Source organism: Dicentrarchus labrax, unplaced genomic scaffold (genome assembly GCF_905237075.1).
Source record: "Dicentrarchus labrax unplaced genomic scaffold, dlabrax2021, whole genome shotgun sequence".
Classification (NCBI taxonomy): domain Eukaryota; kingdom Metazoa; phylum Chordata; class Actinopteri; family Moronidae; genus Dicentrarchus; species Dicentrarchus labrax.
The window spans coordinates 4,690,757-4,713,778 of NW_026136707.1; the positions used below are offsets into that span (position 1 = coordinate 4,690,757).

At 41.2% G+C, this 23,022-nt stretch overlaps 1 protein-coding gene across 2 annotated transcripts; it reads left to right on the forward strand.

Moving 5' to 3' along the window:
- Window positions 1-1,033: 1,033 nt before the first annotated feature.
- nr2f5 (nuclear receptor subfamily 2, group F, member 5) lies at window positions 1,034-22,610 on the forward strand. 2 transcript variants are annotated; one of them, XM_051406885.1, is made up of 5 exons: window positions 1,034-2,330; window positions 5,251-5,298; window positions 12,781-13,061; window positions 14,902-15,148; window positions 20,338-22,610. In XM_051406885.1, exons 1-5 carry the CDS (start codon window positions 1,964-1,966, stop codon window positions 20,655-20,657), a joined length of 1,263 nt encoding a protein of 420 aa, XP_051262845.1. In that variant the 5' UTR covers window positions 1,034-1,963; the 3' UTR covers window positions 20,658-22,610. The 2 variants fall into 2 exon arrangements, with proteins under 2 accessions (XP_051262845.1, XP_051262846.1); XM_051406886.1 differs by lacking the exon at window positions 5,251-5,298 and having other exon boundaries at window positions 1,059-2,330.
- Window positions 22,611-23,022: the final 412 nt, after the last annotated feature.

Consider the following 23,022-nt stretch of genomic DNA (forward strand, 5'->3'; position numbering starts at 1 on the left):
GCACAGTTTAAGGTAGAATATTTAAGACTGTACGTGGGGTAAAATAGGATTTTGTTGATACCAGTCTTATTAGACAACATCAGTGGGATTACATGCACTAGACAGCTGACACAAGATTGATTACAAGGCAGGGCTGCATGGTAGATAAAACGGTTGGTAAACTATGACCTCCAGTCGTTGATCAGAGGGCAAAATAATAAACAAGAAGACGCTATATTTTCAGAGAAAACATAAATGTTTATTTCATGTCATCAAAATACCCTTAAAATACCCTAGAAGCAGACAGTAGGCCTACACACATATTTTCTTATAGGCTATCTGAAAGATCCACTCCACACACACATGTTTAAAGACACATTAAAGTACTCTGCTTTGAATAATAGTTTACACACACACACACACACACACACACACACACACAATAACCAGTTTTCTTCACAGAAAGGTTTAGCTATTTACATCATATTTGTGCATATTAGACCATGCCTGGCTTCAAAAACAGATTGGATGTAAAAAAAATCGTTTAAGGAAAGCAAAAATATACTTTCACCCTTCAGAACATGAATGTGAACCCAGCCTTCATCAGCCTGCACAGTGAAGGTCAAACATCCAAATTAAGTAACAAAAAGAAAAAACACAATATTAAGTTTAAATTCTTCTCTTTATTATCCTTTAAAGGATTTAATTAAAATTAATACAGATGCAGCACAACTTCCACACAATTCGTTTTCAGAGCTTATTTAACTTTTTAAAAGTTACTTATAATTACATATTAACAACGGGCTTATTACACTGGACTCACGAGATGCACATTTAATTCCGATGGCCCACTGATGTAGTCCCACTTTAAAGTACTTGTATCACAACAACCGCTCCTGTCAGTCAAACGCATCCCTAATCGGCCGCCGTCCAATCAGAACGCGCCTTACTTTTTTAACAGACTTTTGGGGCCAATCACGACCGAGCCTTCTTTTTTCACCTCTCCCGCTGAGGGGAGGGGATATGACCTTATTTGGCAGTTATGACCTTATATGGAGCGCCGCCAGGGGGGCCAGCAGTACGAGGCAGTCTGTTAGTGACACTTTCCCCCAAATTGTAGCTTTGACTCTCAGAGGTGGGACAGGCAGTCGAAGGGTGAAGCGATACACTCGAGCGGCTAAGATTGTTCTTCTCTCTCTGTTTAATCTCCCCAGCGCTGACGACCACGGAGGATATTAGGCTGTGCGTTGGGTAAATAAATATCGCACACTGACGTCGCTATCCGAAACCTCGCCGCGGTGCGCAAGAACAAGGGGAACAAGGATCGCCGACTGCTCGGGACTGCGCGTTATGCTGTTTCCAAGAGCTTTGCTGGGACTAAACAAACCATCCACCGAATAACGTGAGATGTGGTCAGTATTGAATAAAGCTTGATTCAAGAGGCAGAATTTATCCTGAGTGAGTCTAAGTGCCGTGTTGAGCGCGGGTGGATAGACAGGAGCGAGCGGCTGAGAGGCGAAATACTGTTGTGTTGTTATATTCCGTGTAATTTGCCCTCTTCCAAATTCTAAAAGGGGAGCGAGACGTAAGATAACGTTGTATTTGCGCTGCCTGCACGCTGACTTACTGGACTGACTTTTCCAAGAGGTTACATTCTGAGGAGCAACGTGTTTATGGATTGCTGCGCAGCGAGGAACACCGGGAGTTGTAGGCTACGCGCTTATGCATCGATCATGTTGATACCTCGCTGTTGCTGTAAACTTTGATAGATGTTTACAGAAAGAACTCAGTAATATAGAACAACGTTTTAAATAAATAAGCTCAGACAAGCTCAGACAAGCTCAGACTGACCTCTGGAGGAAGTGGGAAGCGCCTCTTCGCCCTCCCTCGGTTTTTCTCCCAAGACGTCAAGACGGATCTGTATCACTCTGAGTCTGACTCTCCTTCTGCGATTTAAACAAAGACCAAAGTGTTTGGGGATAGCATGGCAATGGTAGTAAACCAGTGGCCAGAGAACATTTCGGCAGATCCGGGGTCTCAGCTCCAGATTTGCGGCCAGGAGCCCGGCGGGGCACCGGGGACTCCCAACGGTTCCACCCCAGGGAACGACGTACTTTCCGGGGACAAGATCCCCAACGTGGACTGCATGGTTTGCGGGGACAAGTCCAGTGGGAAGCATTACGGTCAGTTCACCTGCGAGGGATGCAAAAGCTTCTTTAAGCGCTCAGTGAGGCGGAACCTCTCGTACACCTGCCGGGGGAACCGAGACTGTCCCATCGACCAGCACCACCGGAACCAGTGTCAGTACTGCCGCCTGAAGAAGTGCCTCAAAGTCGGCATGAGGAGAGAAGGTAAGGCCAGAGAGCTGTGATCCGTAGGTGTGTGTGATGGTTGTCAGTGTGTGGTTGTGACACAGTTGTTTACTAAACGTGTGTCTGTGCGTAACGTTGTGCGTAATGTTGTTCACTGTAAAATATCAATCTTAACAGGCCATTAAGTCTGGAACTCAGCCGTAAAAGATTTTACTGTTTTAAAACAAGTGACTAACTCTTCACATTGGCTGGGGTGCTTGTTTCCAGCAGTTCCTCTTATTTTATTGCTCTTTTTTTTTATTTTTTAGAAACTATATATTTGCAACACATTATAAAAGGTCAGATCTCCTTTTTAGAAAGGAAAAGTTTAACAAAAAATACTCGGAAACAGTTATTTTACCACATTGACAGATTTCCTCATGAAGATAATACTTTTAAAAACCCCAACATAACACTCCTATAGTTCTTGCAATATGTCATCTCACATAACAAACTAAAATAGTGCCAGGGAGAGATTGTGTGCCTAAAATATGCCTAATGATGCCTGTTGATCTAATGCTCTATACAGTTTATATCAAAGCCTCTGTTGTTATGGGTAAATAATCAGTCACCACCTGCGGCACCACAATGCTTATTTCACATTCATTTACCAAATCTAAACCATTCACCCTGGTGCGCTCTGTTATGTGAAATCCCTCCTTTGTCCCCCCCTGTTTTAATTATGCTGTTTGTTCACCGACACCCCGAGCTGACCATAAGAGGATGCCGCTACATTTGTTGTATTGTATGTGATTAACAACGGGTCAGTTAGTGCCAAAGAGGAGCGGTAGAAACGTGTTGGTGAAGAACAGCGCATCCCTTATTAATTATCATTCAGCAGATAGATCCCATTCATGAGCGATGCGATTGGTGCATATTTTAAAATGTGAACCAAAAGGGGGCCCAAAGTTCTTCCCCTGAACATCTGTGTCGGCAACGTTACTCATAGGTTAATTTCTTTGTGTTTATGCACGTTGGATACGATCACTGAACTCCAGCCATCAATTCATCATTTAAAGAACCTCCTGATTTAGTTTTATGGTCGAAAGGCAGCCAAAGACTGTAGGAACATTAGATTTTCTGTATAAAATCTTTGGGGAATGAATGAAAAATGCCAACAGCAACGTGTACACCGCCAACTGTCACACCTGGACGCAGGTGAGCCACTGGGAATGAGGGTTTAATTGCCTTCTGAGTGCCAAAAGTGCGTTTCACCCACTTATGACCCGAGTTACCCTCAAAAGTCTGAGTCTGTAATGAAGATGTCACACTTCGCCCCTTTTATTTTCCCTCTCAGAGGACAGAATAGGGTCAACAGCAGCATCCCCCGTGAGCAATCTTGCTCAAGGACACTTCGGTAGGGGATGTTGAAGGGCAGTCAATGTCTCCACAACGACCCCACCGCCCTTTGTTCTCAGCCTGAGCCAAAATGTAAATACACAGACGGTGGAAATACCCGTCCTCCTTAGAGCCTGAGAAGATCCCTCAAGGGTTCCCGCTAGTGCGCTGCTATGCCTCTCTGACTGTGTGTGTGTGTGTGTCTGTGTGTGTGTGTGTGTGTGTGTGTGTGTGTGTGTGTGTGTGTGTGTGTGTGTGTGTGTGTGTGAGTCTGTGTGCACTGTACACACAGTCTTACCTCATGTAAAATACCCGCATGCCACATCGACTCGGTCTTGCTCCTTTCCGACTGAATGAACCCGAGGAAATCGCCTAACGCGCCGCAGCGTGTTTTTACTGCAAAAAAAAAAAATCCATCTGACTCTGATAATGAGACTTAAAACGAACCTTAATGTTTTAACATCCAAACAGGCGAAAACGTGTTTGTAGAGGAAAGATTCATTCCCTTTGTTTCTATGAAAATCAGCTCATCTCATCTGTCTTATTTGGAGATACGTTCCCATAAGGTGAAAAGTTATTTAGCTAAATAAGAGATTTATTTCACTTTCTTTTTAATTGAAAGTGACATTTTTTGCAGTGCCGACCCATCAGCATTGAGAGCTGCATATTGTTCATGAGAAATGAGAATGGCGTGAAAAGGGATTAGTCTGGCTATTTAGATGAGATAACATTATGAGGATGTGCTTATAGGCTGTAGATTAGTTTACAAGTATTCATCCTAAAAAGTAATTCAATCTCTTTTTGATTAATAACTAAAAAAAAAAAAAAAACATCAGTCCATTTGGAAGAAATCGTTTCAGTCAATTCAATTTCAGATTCCAAAATTCCCTTAAAAGTGGCGTAGCACGTCAAAATAAAAGGAGATAATGTCATCTAACTCAAGGATAAATAAGTTGAAAAGAGTTTAAGATTTCAAAGTAATTGTCTGTTGACTTCTTAATAGAGAAACTGTTTTGCAGTGCTGGCTTATAGTTGTGCGCAAAAGGCTCGGAGCAGGTCAACTTGCATTGGCTGAGCTCATTTTGTTGGTGCGTTTGAGGTCAGCAGGATTAAACGGTGTCCTTAAATCCTCTTTGTCGACTGACTTCGGTTTACCAGGTCATTTGTCTACTTGTCTACACTGTCCAGCAACTTCAACGACAATTCGGAAAAGTAGAAAATTAAAAAAAAACTGTATTTATTGTCATAAATAGTTAAATAGTGTGAAATGAGCAGGTGAGAAAGGTAGTGATCATAATTAATTCTAAATAATTTGCACTTTAAATTCTAAGTTAAATTCTACAAGGCAGAAATAACAACAAAGAAATACTTGAATATTTGTTTTAACATAAATATTTATGAATGTTTAAAACAAAAAGTCCTGGCATCATTATTTTATTGTAACATCTACAGTGAATTAAACACTGAATGCAAAGATTGAGGGTGTCAACTGAAAAGTGGCAGGACTGTTAAAGCACACAGCCGCTATCTTTCTCCCCAGAGGTCATACATAAGTCATGTTTTACTCTACATTATTCAACAGGTTCACCTAAGGTTGTCAAGGGGACGCATTTTCTCAGTTATGATCCAGGTAAAATATGCATCTGATATTTCTCTTTCTATTTCCAACAATATCCAAAAGTTACTGAGAAGTTACTGTCAAAATAAAGCAGAAGATCTGGAAGATTCACAAGTAAAAATGCTGTTTGTTGAGCTAAAAGAGTTTGGCATGCTATTAATTATTTAGAAACCTTTTTACTTACTTTGAAATGTACTCCATCATAGCATATAGGTCATAATGCACTTCACATCTCAACAAAGTAGGAACTAAGTTTGAGGGAAAGTACAGCTGGAGTTGTTATAATGATTAGCAAGCGTTCACAAATTAGGTAAGTTAGGCTATGTAAAGAAATTTTTTTAGCAGAACCCTGTTAGTGATTAACTCAGTGTGCATCTTCTGTAACTCATACAAAAAAGTGTTTCAGTGCTAAAAATTACAGCATCGTTTAATATCACTAACACTGCTGCGTGACTTTTCTGACTAAATTAATATTTAGCTTCCTGTGAAGACACGCTAAAAGTTTCATGAGTGGACCGCGTCACATTTAGAACTTCCTTCAAGTGAGTGTTTCTTTTTTCTTTTTTTTTTCCCAAAGGGGACGTTTGACCTCTTTCTGCAGACTGCTGTGTAGAACATCATATCATTTGTTGGAGACTTTTATCTAGAGCACCTTTCAGCACCATGACAGCAAACATTTCTGTGCTGGCCTCAGTGGGAGTCAAACCCCTAAAACCTTGGCAGCGTTAGTGTCATTGTCTCACCACGCAGCAACACAGAACCTGCACTTGTTTCCCTGTCAGTGTACTTTCTGGGCTGAATAGGAAGCAGGGAGGCAAGAAGAATCAGTCTGACAGCTCCTTTGAACTGGAGTGAATGTTTTAATTTTGAAACAACCCACAAGGATGAGCTACTGTCTTCACTGAGAACCAATATACACGTTTGGGTATAATTTACTGTGCTGTACACAGTGATAATGTCTCTTGTGTAGGTCTTGAATCGTACACCTGGGCAGCTATGAGCTCACCATAAACATGCAGACAGTAGAGAGAGAGAGAGAGAGAGAGAGAAAGAGAGAGAGAGAGAGAAAGAGCAGAGCGATAGCAACATCCATTTGTAGCACATGGATCTGTAATTCCCACATTCAACACGCGTAGTTGGAAGGCTGCTGCCTCCTCTGACCCATATTGCTCTCTGACAAAATACCAACAGCAGCAGAAAATATAGGTCAACCAAAACTAAAACATTAATAACAGACAGGCTCAAGTCAAAGTCCAAATGTGTGAACCAACTAGGGCCTCTCCAGTGAGTAAATACCCCACTGGTGCACTAAAGTGTAACAGACAGCGTGTATTGACTAATCCATACTCCACAGTGGGCTTGTAACAGCGAGCAATTTAACACCAAAACACAGCAGTCTGGCCTCCTTTGGCTCTGAAAAACCTTTACCTATCCCAGTAATTTAGCTATTGACAAATTCAAATACTTAACCCCTGTCACCACAGTCGTTGGCTAAGTCATTATCAGAGGGCTCTCAGAGGAAAATGGCTTCCATTGACATATCGTTTTGTACTGCCCAGCCTCCATTAAAGCACTTCAAGGCTAACTTTAATATTACTTAAGGCATGTGGGTGAATAGATGAATGATGGTGTTTTTTAATGCTTTTGGACACATCAAGGTGAGGAGGCTTCAATGACCTCATCCATATAAAGGTTATGCTTTTTTTCCTGCACATCTCACAGTATCACTAATGTGACAAAAGTAAACGTAAGGTGACCTTCTCAGGTGTATTTAGTCAATCACTCTGACATACTGACTGACTCTGGACTGTTTGTGACTTAAGTAGCTCAACCTGTTTTTGTGTGTCACTCAGGTCACTTGTAATAACACACTGTGGTGAGAGAGGCACAGAATTTGTCAGTCACTGTCAGTAACATTTAACCCCCAACAAGGTTTCTGCTTCAGTCTGGCACACATTCTGTATTATAGCACTGTGGGGAATATGTGCACATTTATATTTTAGGCATTTAGTTGACGATCTTATCTATGCTGTCTGAGTGGAAGTGCAGTGGTAGTAATGCCAGTAAGAAGCAGAAGAAACCAGAATGCGCAGCTGCAACAAACATTTCCTATTTGTCCATCAACAGAATTTTATTGACTTCTTAATAAATATATTGGTTGGTCATTCACTTCAAATTTAATGGAGGTTCCTCTCTCTGACCATAGTTATTACTAAAGAGTCATTTCACCAATTTCCCACCCCTCTTTACCCAACTTAACCCCTTGTAGTTTCCAGCCATGTAGATAAATTAAATACAACAGAAAGTTAGAGAATTAAATAATTTAATAAAAAAATTGTAGAACTGATGTGAAGCTAAAACTAAAATCCAGTCTCAGTGGAAGATATCTCCTAATCCCAAATAAATTAAACCCAAAATATGTGCATAGCTGGCTAGATGCCACAGGGGATAAGTGCGAGTATATGTTTTGGGTGGGTCAACTGGCCATTTAAATGTATTGCCCATTTGACTAGCTCCAGGACCGTCAGCTTTCAAAAACTCATATAATTCAAATCATGGCTACTATTTTCACTTTGTGATGATCATAACACAAGCTAAGATCTGTTTAAAAGAACACAGCTCAATATATAAATGACATGCTGGGCCCACTGTGTAATAAATAAAGTAATAAAGAGGAGGAGGAGGGGGTGTGTGTAAGTGTAAATAAGGATAGCGTGAATCAGAGTCACTGATTACGGGGTGAATTTGGTTACTAATTAATGCAGGAACTGCCTCATCAAAGTCTGAGAGAGGGAGAGGGAGGCAACTGTATCCACAAAGCAAAGCTACCAAACTTCCTCACGCAAACCTCCTCTGCCCTCCATGTCTCTGTCTCTCTCTGTCTGTGTCACTGTTTTCCCTCCCGCTCCTGCACTGCCTCCGGTTTTTCTGCACTCTCGTTCTGTTGTGTCTCTCACGTTGGCTGCATACCTCTGCTCTTTCATGTTCGACACACAACTGGGGACGGAGCCAGTCCTCTTTCAGATGTGTGCAGATGGCTTGTTCTCAATAATTTCTCAGGAGATGTGAAGAAGGAGAGTAGTATTGTTATGAACAGATATTTTGCTGTGCTCTATTTATCTTTTAAACTACAATAGTGTATTTTTATTTTTTTTTCTTGTCAGTTGGAGGTGGCGGAAACAAGCTACAGCTAACACAATGCTGACATAAAGAGTTTATATGGCGAAGTTGTTAGCAAACAGCTGCTTATTTACACATCCGGCTTTTGCTTTCCACTGACTCCAGAGGGAAGTATTTGTCTCATTGGCTGCTATATCCTCCACTATGTTCACCAGATAGTTGCTAACTGTGTCTGTCTGGTGCTGAGCAGGTAGTGTACAAAGATAGAGCAGTGAGAGTGAATCAAAACAGTAAAGTTTACTGTCCAGATAATCAAAAACAATGAGCTGGAAGACACTAAAGGGTCAGTAATGATTTTCTTTAGATTAGTCACTACAGCCCCTTTCACGTACAAGAAGTCAGATGAACCATTGATTATTACAGCTTTAATGGAGAACTGTTTCCAAATGTAATAGAAGTGCTGAACACAACTAGTGTTGGGTTGATGTTTAATGTTGGGGGGGGGCAGCACAAAATGTTTCTGTAGAATAAACAAAACGTGTGCTCTTGCACAATACCACACAATGGGGCAAATACTGTGCACCATGGACAGTTTGAGTCAGTCCACAGAATCTTTACATCTCATGTCCATTTTAGAGAAATAAGTAAAAAAAAACATGAGCTAACTAAACTTAAATATTAACACTTAAGGCTCATTTTAAGGTGTTATTGCAATTACCTTGTTATGTGACAAAAGCAGTTATGATAAAAGCAGTGTTTGGAGAAAGAGGGTTGTCCGGTCTTGTAGCGTATAATATAAAAAATGTGGGTTTTGTATAACAGCGTACCAACCACAATGGCTCAAAAAAGAGCATCACAGAACTGCCTGCTGTTTGACAAACTATATGATAATTTCTAAATAAAAGCATATTGGAATCATGAGCTTAACACTAAACCCATTGCCAGGTATTTCAATCGATAAACACTTCCCTTACTTTTTCTGTTCAGTACCATTACATTTTTCAGCCGTCTCTTTCTCTCTTTATCTCTATCTCTCACCTGGTTTACACATTAGCTCCTTTCTCCTCCTATCTGACTCTCTTCTCGAGCTTTGCCCTGCTGCAGAGCAGTGACCTGCGGGTCAAACTTCAGGGCCAAAATAAAACTACGAGAGCCACATGGATATTAACCATGTGTCACATCACACACTGCCCTCTGAGCAGGATCACACCCATGTACATCTACATAGGCTTGCAGTGACATACACACTGAAGCATTTAACATTATATCACTCTTTTACTTTAGTTTTTTTTCAGCAGATAAAACTAAGTTTTGATGTTTTGTTGATTGCAGAATTTTCTAATCTCTCTCCCTTATACACACACACGCTCAGTTGAGCAGTGGCAAGATGTGACGTGGACACACAGGCACAGGTTCATGCAGGGTATCGTGTTTATTTTTCACTCGCCAATGGAAGCTTTAGAAATGGAAAAGCTACTTATTAAACGCAACTGTTAGACTAGAGCCAAATCTATAATGCGTCTGTGTTGCCCCAGCACCGTGACCTTTTAGTCCAAATGTTGATAGGCCTTAATTGTATTTAGCTGCTGTAATTCCACTAACAGTCTGACCCAGAGGCTAATCCAGGGCAGCCAGGCAGCGAACTGTGCACTCTGCCAGCTGCCATTTGCTGAAGTGGCATTTTGAAAGTCGCAGCTGAAATGTCCCATGGTACCTCTGTTTGCATGCACTTTCCTCCTCTCCCTCATTCATGTGCCCTCATTTTACCTACACGGGATGCTGCTTTGTTTGGGGTTTTAGGGATTTTAGTGCTTTTTCAGCTGTAAATTTGGTATCAGATTTGTCACTGTATATTGTTAAGTTTTCAAGCTTTTTTCTCCTATTACTGTCAGATGATAAGGTCAGTCAATCACATTACGCTAAGCCTTGGTGCACCAATTAAAAAGCAGGAAACAGCTTATGGCAGACACCCAAATCTGACTTCATACTCCCATCCCCCTTTTATTCTCTATCTCTGACCCTGGTTTCCTTTTTTTCTTATCCTCAGGCATCTGTTTCTCTGTAATGTCATTTCTGTCTCTCTCGCTCTTTCGCTGCCCTCCTCTATGTCAAGATACTACATCTCTCTGTCTTTACACTTGTCTGTCTCTCTCTCTATTCCTTTGGACCTTTCCATAATCACCCCTCTCTACCCTTTGCTTTCTCTCTGTTCCTCTGTCTCGTCAGCCAGCTGCAGGCGAGGAAAAACAGAGAGTGATGTGTCTCCGTCAGAAGTACGCAAGTGCTCTGCCTCTCAGCCACGAATGACCCCCACAATGAGGCTTTTGAAAAGTCAAGTGGATCAAGTAGATTCACAACTCTTTGCAGGATTAACCACTAATCAATATGAGAGCGAATTAATATCTGTGAATTCACATATCAAAAGCAGCAGAGTGCTAACAGGTCATAGAATTTGTGGAACGTCATTGACTTTTGATTATATGATAAATTCTCCATGAGGAACAATGTGTTTTACAGCTTGTTCAGTGCATTAGTGAGAAGCCCAAAAGAGGTGGAAACCAGGTTGTCCACCCCCGTAGAAGAGATTTTTCTTAGATGAAACACATTAACAAGCCAGGACAGAGTGACAGTTTTAGGTTATGGAAGTGCTCTGACTTAGAAATGGACAGTCAGGGAAGAGTCTTTGGAGACTGCCCTCCCAAGGAAAAAGACAGAATCAGTCTATGACTGAAAACATGTTTGACCAGGTAATCTTTGTGGAAAATGCAGCACCTTGCTCTGGGACTACTTTCACCCCCATGCTGCTCAAAGCAGTGATTTATTTTCTTTGGTTTGTGAAATCCTGCAGAGACACGTGTGGCTAATCTGACAGCAGTCCTTTGCAAAGCAAGACAAGAGTTGCTGGAGTGCGAGTGATGAGGAATGTCCCATTGTGCAACATCTTTGTGACAGGCAACACCTCTTCATAGCTCAGCCCAGCCCAGTGAGACAGCGCTGTTTGCCAAAGGAGACCACATTCTTTTCCGGGTACACGGGTTGACACAAGTTCGCAGAGAAAACTAGTACTTTGAGGTCAACACCTTTTGTGCAGAGGTATTTTTTCTGCTCAGAAGACAGGCTAGAATTAAAGGCATTTTTATAACGCTCTTGAGTGATTTGACCTCTCGTTTTTTAGACGTGCCACGGTGCGTCCAATTGACACAGCTGCTGTGTGTGAGGCGACAGGTGATTCAGAGTTGAAAAGCATTTTCCAAACCCCTCCTTCTATTTTTTCTTTCACCCCTCTCTCCACCTCCTGCCTCCACCTGTCTCTTTATGTAAACCACCACTCTCTATCTGAAGCCTCATCTCAGGCTGTATTCAAACATATTGAACTCTGCACCTTTTTTCTTTCTTTCTCCCCTCTCCCTGCCCTCAATCTCCTGTCTCTCAACTTATCACCTCTCACTCTCTCCTTCTCCACCTTATCTTGCCATTTCACCCTTCTACCTCATTTTTTCCCTCACACGTGGCCCCCCCTTTGCATTTTCATTGCCTCTCTCTCCCTCACCCCCCCTCTCTCTCTCTCTCTCTCTCTCTGTGTAACAGTAGATGGAGTTATTAGTCAGACAGTGGGGATGACTGAACAGGTGTTTTCCAAATGGGCCTTTGAGCACTCGCCGCATCATCATTACCCCACAGGGGGGGGTTGGGCATTTGTGTGTGTATGTGTAGATGTGTGTGTACGAGTGCTTGGCCTCCGCATGCCCTTTTCGCCTCAGGCTGAGCCATTTGCCAGTACAGGGAGGGGTCAGGGGTGTTACCTTATGTATTCATGTGCGGTGTGTGCATGTGTGTATGCATATGCGGGTGCATAACATATGTAGGTGTGAAGAAGTATTATATCTTTACCAGCTGCTGCTTGTCGTTACTCATTGATGCACAACAGCAGTGCAGAAGGGCCTTGGCCTGGCCACTTTCCACCGCTCCACTGAAAAGACGAGCGCTGACATATTTAAGAGTCAGAGAAATGTTCCCGTCTCCACACTTTTCGCCCCCTTTGACCCCATTCTGTAAACCCCCCACCCGACACATTTGACATGCCCAATTTCACTCTTTCTTTTCCATCTCCTCTCCCTTCTGTTGCTCCTGCAACAGAATGTTACTCTTCACTCCACATGCAGACTGTGCTGAGGCCGGGTTTAGGTGTATCTCATACTGTTATAGCAGGCCTTCTAAATCATACAAGTGTAATAACAACCTGATAACAGATACTTCCATCTGTTAACAGTTGTCAGCTGAACTGAGATGAAGATATAGGCAAAGAGAAAAACAGACACACTGAGAAAATGTCACATATTTATAGATTAAAAGTTCTGTCTTGTTTTCCATCAGCTGTACAACGAGGACGTACATCGAACTCCCAGAGCAGCCCAGGACAATACCTGACCAACGGCACCGACCCATACAATGGCCAGCCCTACCTATCCGGCTTCATTTCTCTGTTGCTACGTGCCGAGCCCTACCCCACATCTCGCTACGGGGCCCAGTGCATGCAGGGAAACAACCTGATGGGCATTGAGAACATCTGCGAGCTGGCGGCCAGGCTGCTCTTCAGTGCTGTTGAGTGGGCCAAGAATATCCCTTTCTTCCCTGACCTGCAGCTCATGGATCAGGTGAGTTGGCCACTTTGATGACTAACTAGTATTTACACTGAAAACATCCAAGACAGCAAATAAGTGTTGAATTGAATGTCGAATTGCTCCTACAATAAAGAATGCAAAGAGAACATACTAAGAGAGAGTATTGGCTTTTTGCATCCAAATGTAGAAACTTAGCATTAGGATGCTAATAACATGCTCATATATGCAGTATATATAGTATATACCAACCCAAACATTTGCAACATGTTAACATTTTTTGCATCACATCACAGTTCATGTCTACTTTTATAGAAAATGTAGAGCCAGTAAAAAAAGTTTTGATGTCATAAACATAATTCAGTTCTACTGTTCCTCTTAATCAAAACCAAAAGAAAGCTGTAATCCTATGAACCAACGCTTCATAATTTTTCACATGACATCTCACCCTCCGCTTACACTTTGAAAAAGAAGTCTGTAAGTAATTGAAAATTTTTATTTTAAAAGCAAATCAGTTTTGTTATTATGCACCGAAGGCAGAAACAGGCACTCTTGACATTCAATATGGATAGACTTGACATCAATCCCGCACGTGTAGATTTATACCAGCTGTAAAGTCTTGGCACGGAAATCGTCTGACCTATAAATATTCACATGCACATTTGGCAGATATAGCCATCACAAATATGTTGAGCTATAGCTGCACAATATCATTAATATATCATTAACGTCATGTCAACATGCAGAATATATCTGTCCTGTCTCTCTCAGTAGTATTGTACGTTGTGTGTGTGTTTTCTATAAAGCCGCTTTTGATTTCTTTCATGATTCTTTTCAACATGCTATCAAGTGTCTTGTAACTTAACTGCATCTTAATCTTACATTAGATTATCGAGGAAAGACAAAATAATGTAAACGCTAACAGTAAAAACTGCTTCAAAGATGGTTCATATTAAGGTTGCATGCCGGTTGCAGGTCATGTCAACCCCTTGTGGGTATATGCATATCCTTGAATAGCTTCAACTTGTGACTGCTGTTCCTTATATATAAAAATCATGACTTTTGCAGGTCCCTTCGATCTGTAATTTGCACAGATAATTTGTGTTTTGTATTTTTTTACATTTAAAATATACCAAATTGCTTATTGCCAAATTACTTCAAAGAATACAAATAATGCTAATTGTCATTTAACTTCGATTGACATTTTCAGTTGTTATCAACTCAAAGTTTATTTTCTATGAGGATTTTTTACATTATTTTGTCAACCTGCAAGATTCTGTAAGATCACTATTTTTCCATATTACATATTAAATACATATTTCTTCTTGTCATAACACGGCTTGTCACATCCTTTAAAACTGACAATAAACACTTCATCATATTGATTGATCCTTACAATCTAGTTTGTGACAGTTAGGCACTCTCTGTGAGCTTAATGTGCGTTTGTGTATACTTCCTTCTTCCTTCCTCCATGAATGAAGCTCCTGTCCTGTAGTAGTTTGCATTTAATCTCTGATAACATGACCAGATTCTGACCATTTCCAAAATTTGAATTACGGTTTGAATAATGTTAATGATTGGTGGAAATAGGGTCTAAAGCATGTTGTACTGTAACTTGCATTTAATTATGCAAACATTTGATAAAAAATGTAAACCCCATTGCTGCTAGATACATCAAGTTAAATTGATTTGACCCTGTAAATGTACCTTTAGTATTTGGAATCAATTGTTTTTTATATTATAGTTATAATTACATATATGTATATTATAGTAGTAATCTCAAATCCAGATCTTTTGACCACATTTGATTTAAATCTGATTTGATGTTTTATAATTTCCTTTCAATAATAACCACTCTATACTACCTGTGTCCTAGGTGGCGCTGTTACGTATGTCATGGAGCGAGCTCTTCGTCCTCAACGCTGCCCAGTGCTCCATGCCGCTTCATGTGGCCCCTCTGTTGGCAGCGGCAGGCCTGCATGCATCGCCCATGTCGGCAGAACGCGTGGTGGCCTTCATGGACCACATCCGCGTCTTCCAAGAGCAGGTGGAGAAGCTGAAGGCCCTGCAGGTCGACACGGCTGAATATTCCTGTCTCAAGTCCATCGTGCTCTTTACTTCCGGTGAGTTTGAATGAAGCACATGCATCATACAAACAGCAGAGAGTCACAGGAAAACCCCATGAAATGTCAGTGGTGAAGGAGCTTGGGTCTATAACGATACGTTAATCACTGAAAAGGATGTTGAAGCAGGATTTAACTAGTGGTGGATGGCTCCAGAGTGAGTAAAGTTTAAAATTATTAATGACACAAAAATGTCAAATCTTTGGTATCACTTGGTGGGACTTTGATGCAGGTCTACTCATACCTTATTCTTATGGATTCTATATCTCATGGACACATTTACAGATTGCATGCTAGATAATTTGGTTTGATAAGCCAAGTCCATGTTTACAGTAATATCACAACCTAAAATCACAATATCATAATACGCTTTAAAGTCCCTCATTGGCAGTGGTTCCTAAACCAGCCCTACCTCTCTAAGAAAACAAATAACTTGATGTCATGGGATAAAAGGTAGTTACAAAAAACATAAAAAGACAGTTGTAACAGTCAATAGTAAAATTATCATGTCAGCTAATGTCAGTAATTTGTTGAGACTAACTCAGGTTGATTTGCAAAAGAAAACAGTCCTTTCACTCGATCTTTTCCCTCTACACTAACCACAGAGGATCACAGAGGATTATAGGTCGATTTTGTTCAACACCACCTTTCTCCTGTGAGGAACTTTACTTTAATTAGTAGGTGGGTGAGCTGACTTCCGTTGGCGCAGGAACATTCTGCTAATTGGTTTATTTATGTTAATGAGGACAATCACGCAGAGTATCAAAGTACATGTAAACAGCTTAACCTGAGTTAGAGAAATGGTCAATGGAAGGGTTATTTTAAACATAGCCACATAGCCATGGTAAACTGGCGGGTCATAACATGACATATTTATAAGGGGGGGGGGGGGGGTACTATAATTTAATTCTATAATACATAATAAATGTAGATAAATGCTTATTGAAAATATAGAATTAAGAATTTAAAAGGCATTTTTATCGTCTTATATTGTTGTTGCTGTATCGTGCAACAGTGCTGCTGTTGCTAAGACACATGAAAATACTTGCTGTTAATACAATCTTGAGAAAATATATTTGGGCTCAAAGCTAATTTACACTAAACAACTAATTCAGATTCAGTGTTTTAATGTGTAACAGAAGCCCTTTTCAGACATGCACCTTGTCACATAAATCTGATGGCACATGTTGGTCTCGAGTCTGAACTGAATGCCATCAGATTAAGGCAAAGGCAGCAGCACAGGCTGATTTCTTACATTAAATGCATGTCTTGTTCTGCCTTATTAAGAGCACTGTAATAAATGTATCTCTCAATCATCATCTCCTTTGCACAAAAAAAGGCAGGAACCAACACAGATGAATTTTAATTGGTGAAGATATGCTTTTCATGTCAGATCAAAGATGCCTGTGGTGCGGGACATGCATGAATATCCAGCAAATAGAAGTTAACGTGAGCCAAACATCTTGTCATTCTATGCTTGTACACTGTTGGACGTTATAAAATAGGCAGCAGAAATCTCTATCTCATAAAATGAGTAAAATATTTCAGCGGATCCATTGTGAGAAGAGAAAGCAAGCATCTCTCACACTGACAGCGGCCGTTAAGTTTCAATGCCAAAATAAGTTTTCAAATCCAGTGGGGTAGGCTGTGAGAAAATATAATTAACATTTACATAACAGACACCTATGTCTAAATGACAAAAAGACATTCAACACACAGATGAAGCCAGCAATGTTTTGTATTCAGTTTCAAGTTTTAATTAGCAGCATTATTGTTTACTAAGTAAGATGCCAAAAAGTCCTGCAAGCATTCATTTTGTTCTGTAGGGTCTGACAAACACACCAAGAAAAAACAAATTCCTGTAAAGTTTGACCATTACTAGTTGACACAGAAGAATAAGAAGTTACTCAGAGGTTATTAGTGACAAGAAACATTTCTTTCCTCTGACGTGTTGCAATCCAGTTTAAGCTCACAGACACATGAATCCAACTTCAACTGTACTTAACCCACAACCTTTTCACCCCCTCTGAGCCTGACCGAGACTTGACCTCTAATGCTGCAGCAGATATTGTCTCATTGGCTCCATATGTAAATGCTGCTGCTACAGTCCTCCCACTAGTCAGTCATGGTCTCTGCCCTCCATGAATTTGACTGTAATTTGATCGCTCCCTCATACTGTAAAAGGCCACTATTGACCCCGTGAGAAGCTGCTTGTACCTTACTTAAATCACTTCTGTGATGGATTTAACCGTAAGCTTTTACTTGAAGCTTTTACCTTTCTATTTATCTTTGAGTGCTCCTTTGCTGTAATTCAATTTCTGCCCATGTAGTACATTGTTATTGTATAGATACACACATGTTATCTGAACCCACCAATTCATATGTGTATACATCTTTATCAAAAAATCTCACTAGCAGCTATGATCTGCTAAAATTGCTCCCTTGTGATATTTAGTTAACATTACCTGTAGTCTTATATTTTTGATGATGGTGTGAAACCCACACCGTGTGACACTCCCGACTGAGCTGCAAATGAGATTAAATAAAAATATAATGGTTTGACATCTTGAGGAAACCCATGAGATAGGAATTGTTTTGATACTGCTTATATACAAACCCTGTTGAGGTTTATCCCAACAGTCACTGGGCTCCAGTGCCAGCCAAAATACTGTCACATCTGGGATACTTCACTAAGAGATCATGCTTTGTGACCCAGGGGGAAACGGATTGTGAAGAAGCCAACACCGAGATGTCTCCTATCGGTGTTTTTTTTTATTGCATTTCCCCTCTTTTCTCCCTTGCATGGCTTGTCAGATTCATTCTGCATGTACCTATCATCTCTCCTCCATGTATGTGGGTGGCTGTGAATCCACCTCTCCCTTCTCTTCCTTGCTTTCATCAGCCATCTCTCCTTCATGATCCCATCTATTATTGAAACCAGTCATCTACCCCTCCTCCCTATGCTCCCCAAACCCAACCCCAAGCCCTGCCCAGGCCCCGGGACCCCTGCCCCCACCATGGGAGTTGAATTATGTATGGTGGGATCCAGTGAGACGAAGGATTCGCCACAGCCCCGGCCGTGACCTACATAACCCCTGTAGCCCTGAGCATCCCATGTGACTTCCCTGTGTGCGGGCAGATGTACCCACATGTATACACACAAAAATTGCACAGTGTCTTGCCAAAAGAAGACTATATATTAGGTGAAACGTGCAAATAGTAATGCAGAAATTTGAATTTAATGGAGACAGACATGCACACACACACACACACACACATTAGATAGACCCGTTAATAAACCTTACTCCTGCAGACCTGGTAGGATGAGCTAACAGGCTCAGACAAACACCAATCGTCTCTCACCTCCCTCTGAGTCCCCTCCCTCCTCTCCCTCTGTGAAGCCCAGTCCCATCAAGCCACATCAGAGTACGGGCATCTCAGTCCTGCCACCCTGATCCCTCGCCCCCACTGACCCGGTGTGTGCCCAAGGATCAGACAAAAGAACACGACGCTTGGCGTGGAAGGGCGCCCACAGAGCTGTCGCTTCGGCACGCGAAGTGGTTTCAGTCACATAGACAGCTTTGCTAATCCCAAACAGCCAGTGACTGCCTTGTCACGCAGGACCCAAAATGGCGCCCCGACAAAAAAGCAGTCCATCTGCTCCCCGCGTGGACAGAAATACAGCTGAAGTGGGAGCAATTATTCACTCAGAATGATGAGAATAGTTGCCGCTGGGGTTGGGGAGGGGGTTGACACACTCAATTAAAATATAGAGGTAAATTAAATTTTTTTGTTTCCTGAACTGTAGGGCAGGGTTTACACAGGGGACAGATCAAAGTGTGAGATGACAAAGGGGACTTACGATGCAAGGTGACAGGTTAAAACCTACGGGCCAGCGCTTTTAGACTAAAGACCGAGCTTGAGAAGAAATTGCCCTCATCGAAAACCTGCCTTTCAAATTAGGGTTCATTCAGGGGGCAGAGTCAGAGAGTTCTCCCACTGAATGTACAGTATGTGGCGGAGTACAGTAAAATGTGTCTTTGTTTTGAGTTCACACATCCCTGACCTCCTTTGCTAAATCCCCTGCGCTCTCCCCTGCACACAGAGGGTGCGAAAAGTATCCCTCACAGTGTTACACACTCTCTCGGTTGTGCGAGACTCTTGCCAAAGCGGGGGCCGGCAGGAGGGGAGGTGTGAGGAGGCGGGAGGCAGAACATGACCTCCAGCTGCGGGGAATGGGAACGGTGTAGTGTGCTGTGAACACAGACCACAGGGGTGTAGCAGATACGTATCTCTGCTGTGACAACCTCTATTTCCTCAAGTTTGAGCAAGATTTCTCAGGTTTAAAGGGATTTGAAAGGAAAAAAACTTTATTATCCTTCTGTGTCATCTTTCTCGTTTATCTCTTTTAATCAACTAGATGAGATTTAAAGTGCATGTACAGAATCAGTTCAAGACTTCCCAATGAGCCACCCACTCTGAGTCTGCAATGTATCAAAGTACAATTTTGAATCTTTAGGTTCAATTCTTGTGAAATTAAAGTTTCAGACTACGACAACCAGATAGAAAAGATAGATAAACATCGGACATGACAGCTTATCATTTGTTCCATGCAGTGGATGCATAGAGGAACACAAGCCCTTCTGTGTCTATGGCACTTCACAAGGCCTCAACGGAAAGATTAATATATCAGATTTTATGACTACAAGCTATGACTTCTCTAACTTGTGTTTTCATGGGAACTTTTCTAAGGGTTCGTAAAATCTAAGTTCTAATCCTGTGTCCCTGTGTTAATTGTTCATTTCTCTTGTTACATGCTAAAGTAGAGTATTTTTATGACACAATCCCTCTCGTTTCTCTCCCTGTAAGATAATAAAAAGGAGTAACTACATAAATTGATCCAAATGGGATTTGTAGTAACTAGCCACCCCTATCCATCATATAAAACTGCACTTGAGCAGGGCAATATCTGTGCATTTCAGCTGTTAAAAACTTTGTTGAACTGTAATAGAGGTCCACTTTATTAATTTAACCCAAATGCATCTCCATCTCCATCAATTTCATGCAGGGACTACTTTTTGCTCATATTTTGTAGATTCAGTTTATGTTCTTGGTTCTTTCAGTCACTATAATAAGAATTATGTCCACTGATAAACCATAAATCTTTATGTTCTCTTCCTTTCTTGTAGATGCTATGGGACTGTCAGATGTTGCCCATGTGGAGAGCATCCAGGAAAAGTCCCAATGTGCCCTGGAGGAGTATGTAAGGAACCAGTACCCCAGTCAGCCAAACCGTTTTGGACGTCTCCTCCTCCGACTGCCCTCCCTGCGCATCGTCTCCTCTCCGGTCATCGAGCAGCTGTTTTTCGTTCGCCTGGTAGGCAAAACACCCATCGAGACGCTGCTTCGCGACATGCTGCTCTCGGGCTCCAGCTACAACTGGCCCTACATGCCCACCGTGCAGCGCGACCGGCCCATCTCCCTCCACTACAACGAGAACGGGCCCTGAGGTGGAGAGACAGACGAAAGAGAAGCTGCGGGACATATTCAGACTGAACGTCCATCTGACTACTCATCCATCCTTCCTTCCCTTCATTCTCTGCATTCAACTTCTCAGTTTTCCTAGAGGAAGCATCTCCCTCCACCATTCCGCTCAAAAACACAGACTGACAGTATCATCTGTTACTGTCCCGGTTACACAAGCCAGCCAATCATTCACCATGGCCATTTCAAAGACTAGGTGGCCCGTTTGCAGTCCCTCAGCCGATGGTGCAGTCTGCATTTGAGATGTGGCACGAGATGGACAGGTTGGTAGAACGGGTTATTGCGCAGTTCACCAGCAGGTCTGTTGGACTCACTTCAGATGTCAGTCTCAAACCACATGAAAACAGTGGCAGCAAAAGACAAAACATTTGCTTTATTGTTGGTGCTTGGTGCTATGCCTATATTTACAGAGGCTGTGTACAAGCATCCCAGTATGGCGAATACTGAGCAAGGGCTTTGCCAATAGGACTCTACGACCAAGAGCACAAGGCCCATTGTATATTTACCAATTTTTGAATAAAGCCAGAAGCCATTAAAAAAAAAAGACAAATGCCAAAATGTCTTTGACTTTTTGCAGAGGACATGTTTTAATGTGTGTGTTTGTATTAGCACTGTTTATATGGAGAGAAAACTCATGATTGTGTCCATATGTACAGTATATCGTTGATTCATAGGCATCTATAGCGTATTAGGGTTCAATGGGAAAAGCTCAGGTTCAATGGGTGGGTAGACTGACAGACAGACAGACAGACAGACAGACAGACAGACAGACATGCCAATATCAGTACAAGAGCAAAAAGACAAACCCAGCAAAATTTACACTTATCAGCAGCCTGTGCCAAAGCTGAAAAATGCATATTGTTTGGATATTTTTGTGGTAGTGTTGGTGATGAAAATTTAATGTTTGGTTTGTCTATAATTTGACTATATGCTTGTTTTTGGGTCTCAGGGGGAGAAAAGGAGTCTGTTAAAAAAAATACAAATAAAAGCTTAGGCACTTGCATTGTAACCTAGTCAGAACCTACACTTATTCACTCCTGTAAAATCACAGCACTGGTAGATTTTTGCTACCCTTATGCCATTTGATCGATCTACCTTTTTACTTATTCAAAAGGCCCATTAAAACTCCTTACATGTTTTATCACAGGAGTGGCAAAACTCATCCTCATTGTTGTTTTTTAGTCATGATTGTCAATATTGGAGCTTTTGGATTTGGGATGGAGCATTTTACAAAACTAGCTGTACTTGCCTTAGAACAAAGATTTTGTCACTGAGCATTTATCTTATGACTGTGCCATAATCTCTCGTTACCTGTTATAACAGGTATTATGTCCTGTCAGTAGAGGAAATGAACTCACATGATGTGAAAATGATTAATGTGCACATGAAGTCATAGAAAAGTACAAATACAAAGATTTTCAATGTGTCAGTTGTCAGTGAAAGAGCACAGATATTTCTGCTTTAACATCATCAGCACTTTCATTTTTAGACCTCATGCGAGTTCTTTTCCACTTCCTGATGATATTGTCATGTAGGGAAAACCCCCTCGACTCATGTCATTTGAGCTTATCGTAACGATACCGTAGAGAAAAGTATCACTAACCTCTGAAAACCTCAGTCTATGTTACAATATTATCCCAGTTGGACTTATGACTGTGACTTAGTTTAGGACTATTTTAATTTTTTTTGTCTTCCTGTTGGTGGAAGCAAGTTTGTTTTGACAACCTGTCTCACATTTCCAACATGGCACTGTGGTATCAGCATCAAGTATTGGTATTGGAAAAGCCATCTGGGACCTTAGAAAACTGCCTGTTGATAAATGAATTCACAGAAAGTTTCTATGAGTTTGTTTTTATCCCCTTTTGTTTGGAAATATGGATTATCCATTAATTGAAATAAAATTCTGTTGTTCACAGAAGGTTTTCTGCTGTCTTTTACTGTCATATAATTAGAACAGTACATACATTTGTTCAAAGCAGCACACAAAGTGTTAAACAGCAATTAAACAAGTTCAGTTTGGTTATTGGCTTCACTATTCTGCAGTCTGTATAACCGTAATCAAGCACAAACTATTCTTAGTATTTTAAACCTTTACACAGTTCTAGCAAAACAAAAAAAAAATGCTAACAAAAAGCCAAAAATAATCTTTGATTAATAGAGATTTATATAGTCAAAGTGTTCTGTATTCCAATTTCAAATTTTTCTTTAAACATTCTCCTTAATGTTGGTCAACAAAGAAACACGTAATTCTCCCAGGTATCGTAACGATCCTGTACATTTATTTAACCCCAGTAATTACAGTTTAAGCCATCAGTTTTAATTAATTCAAC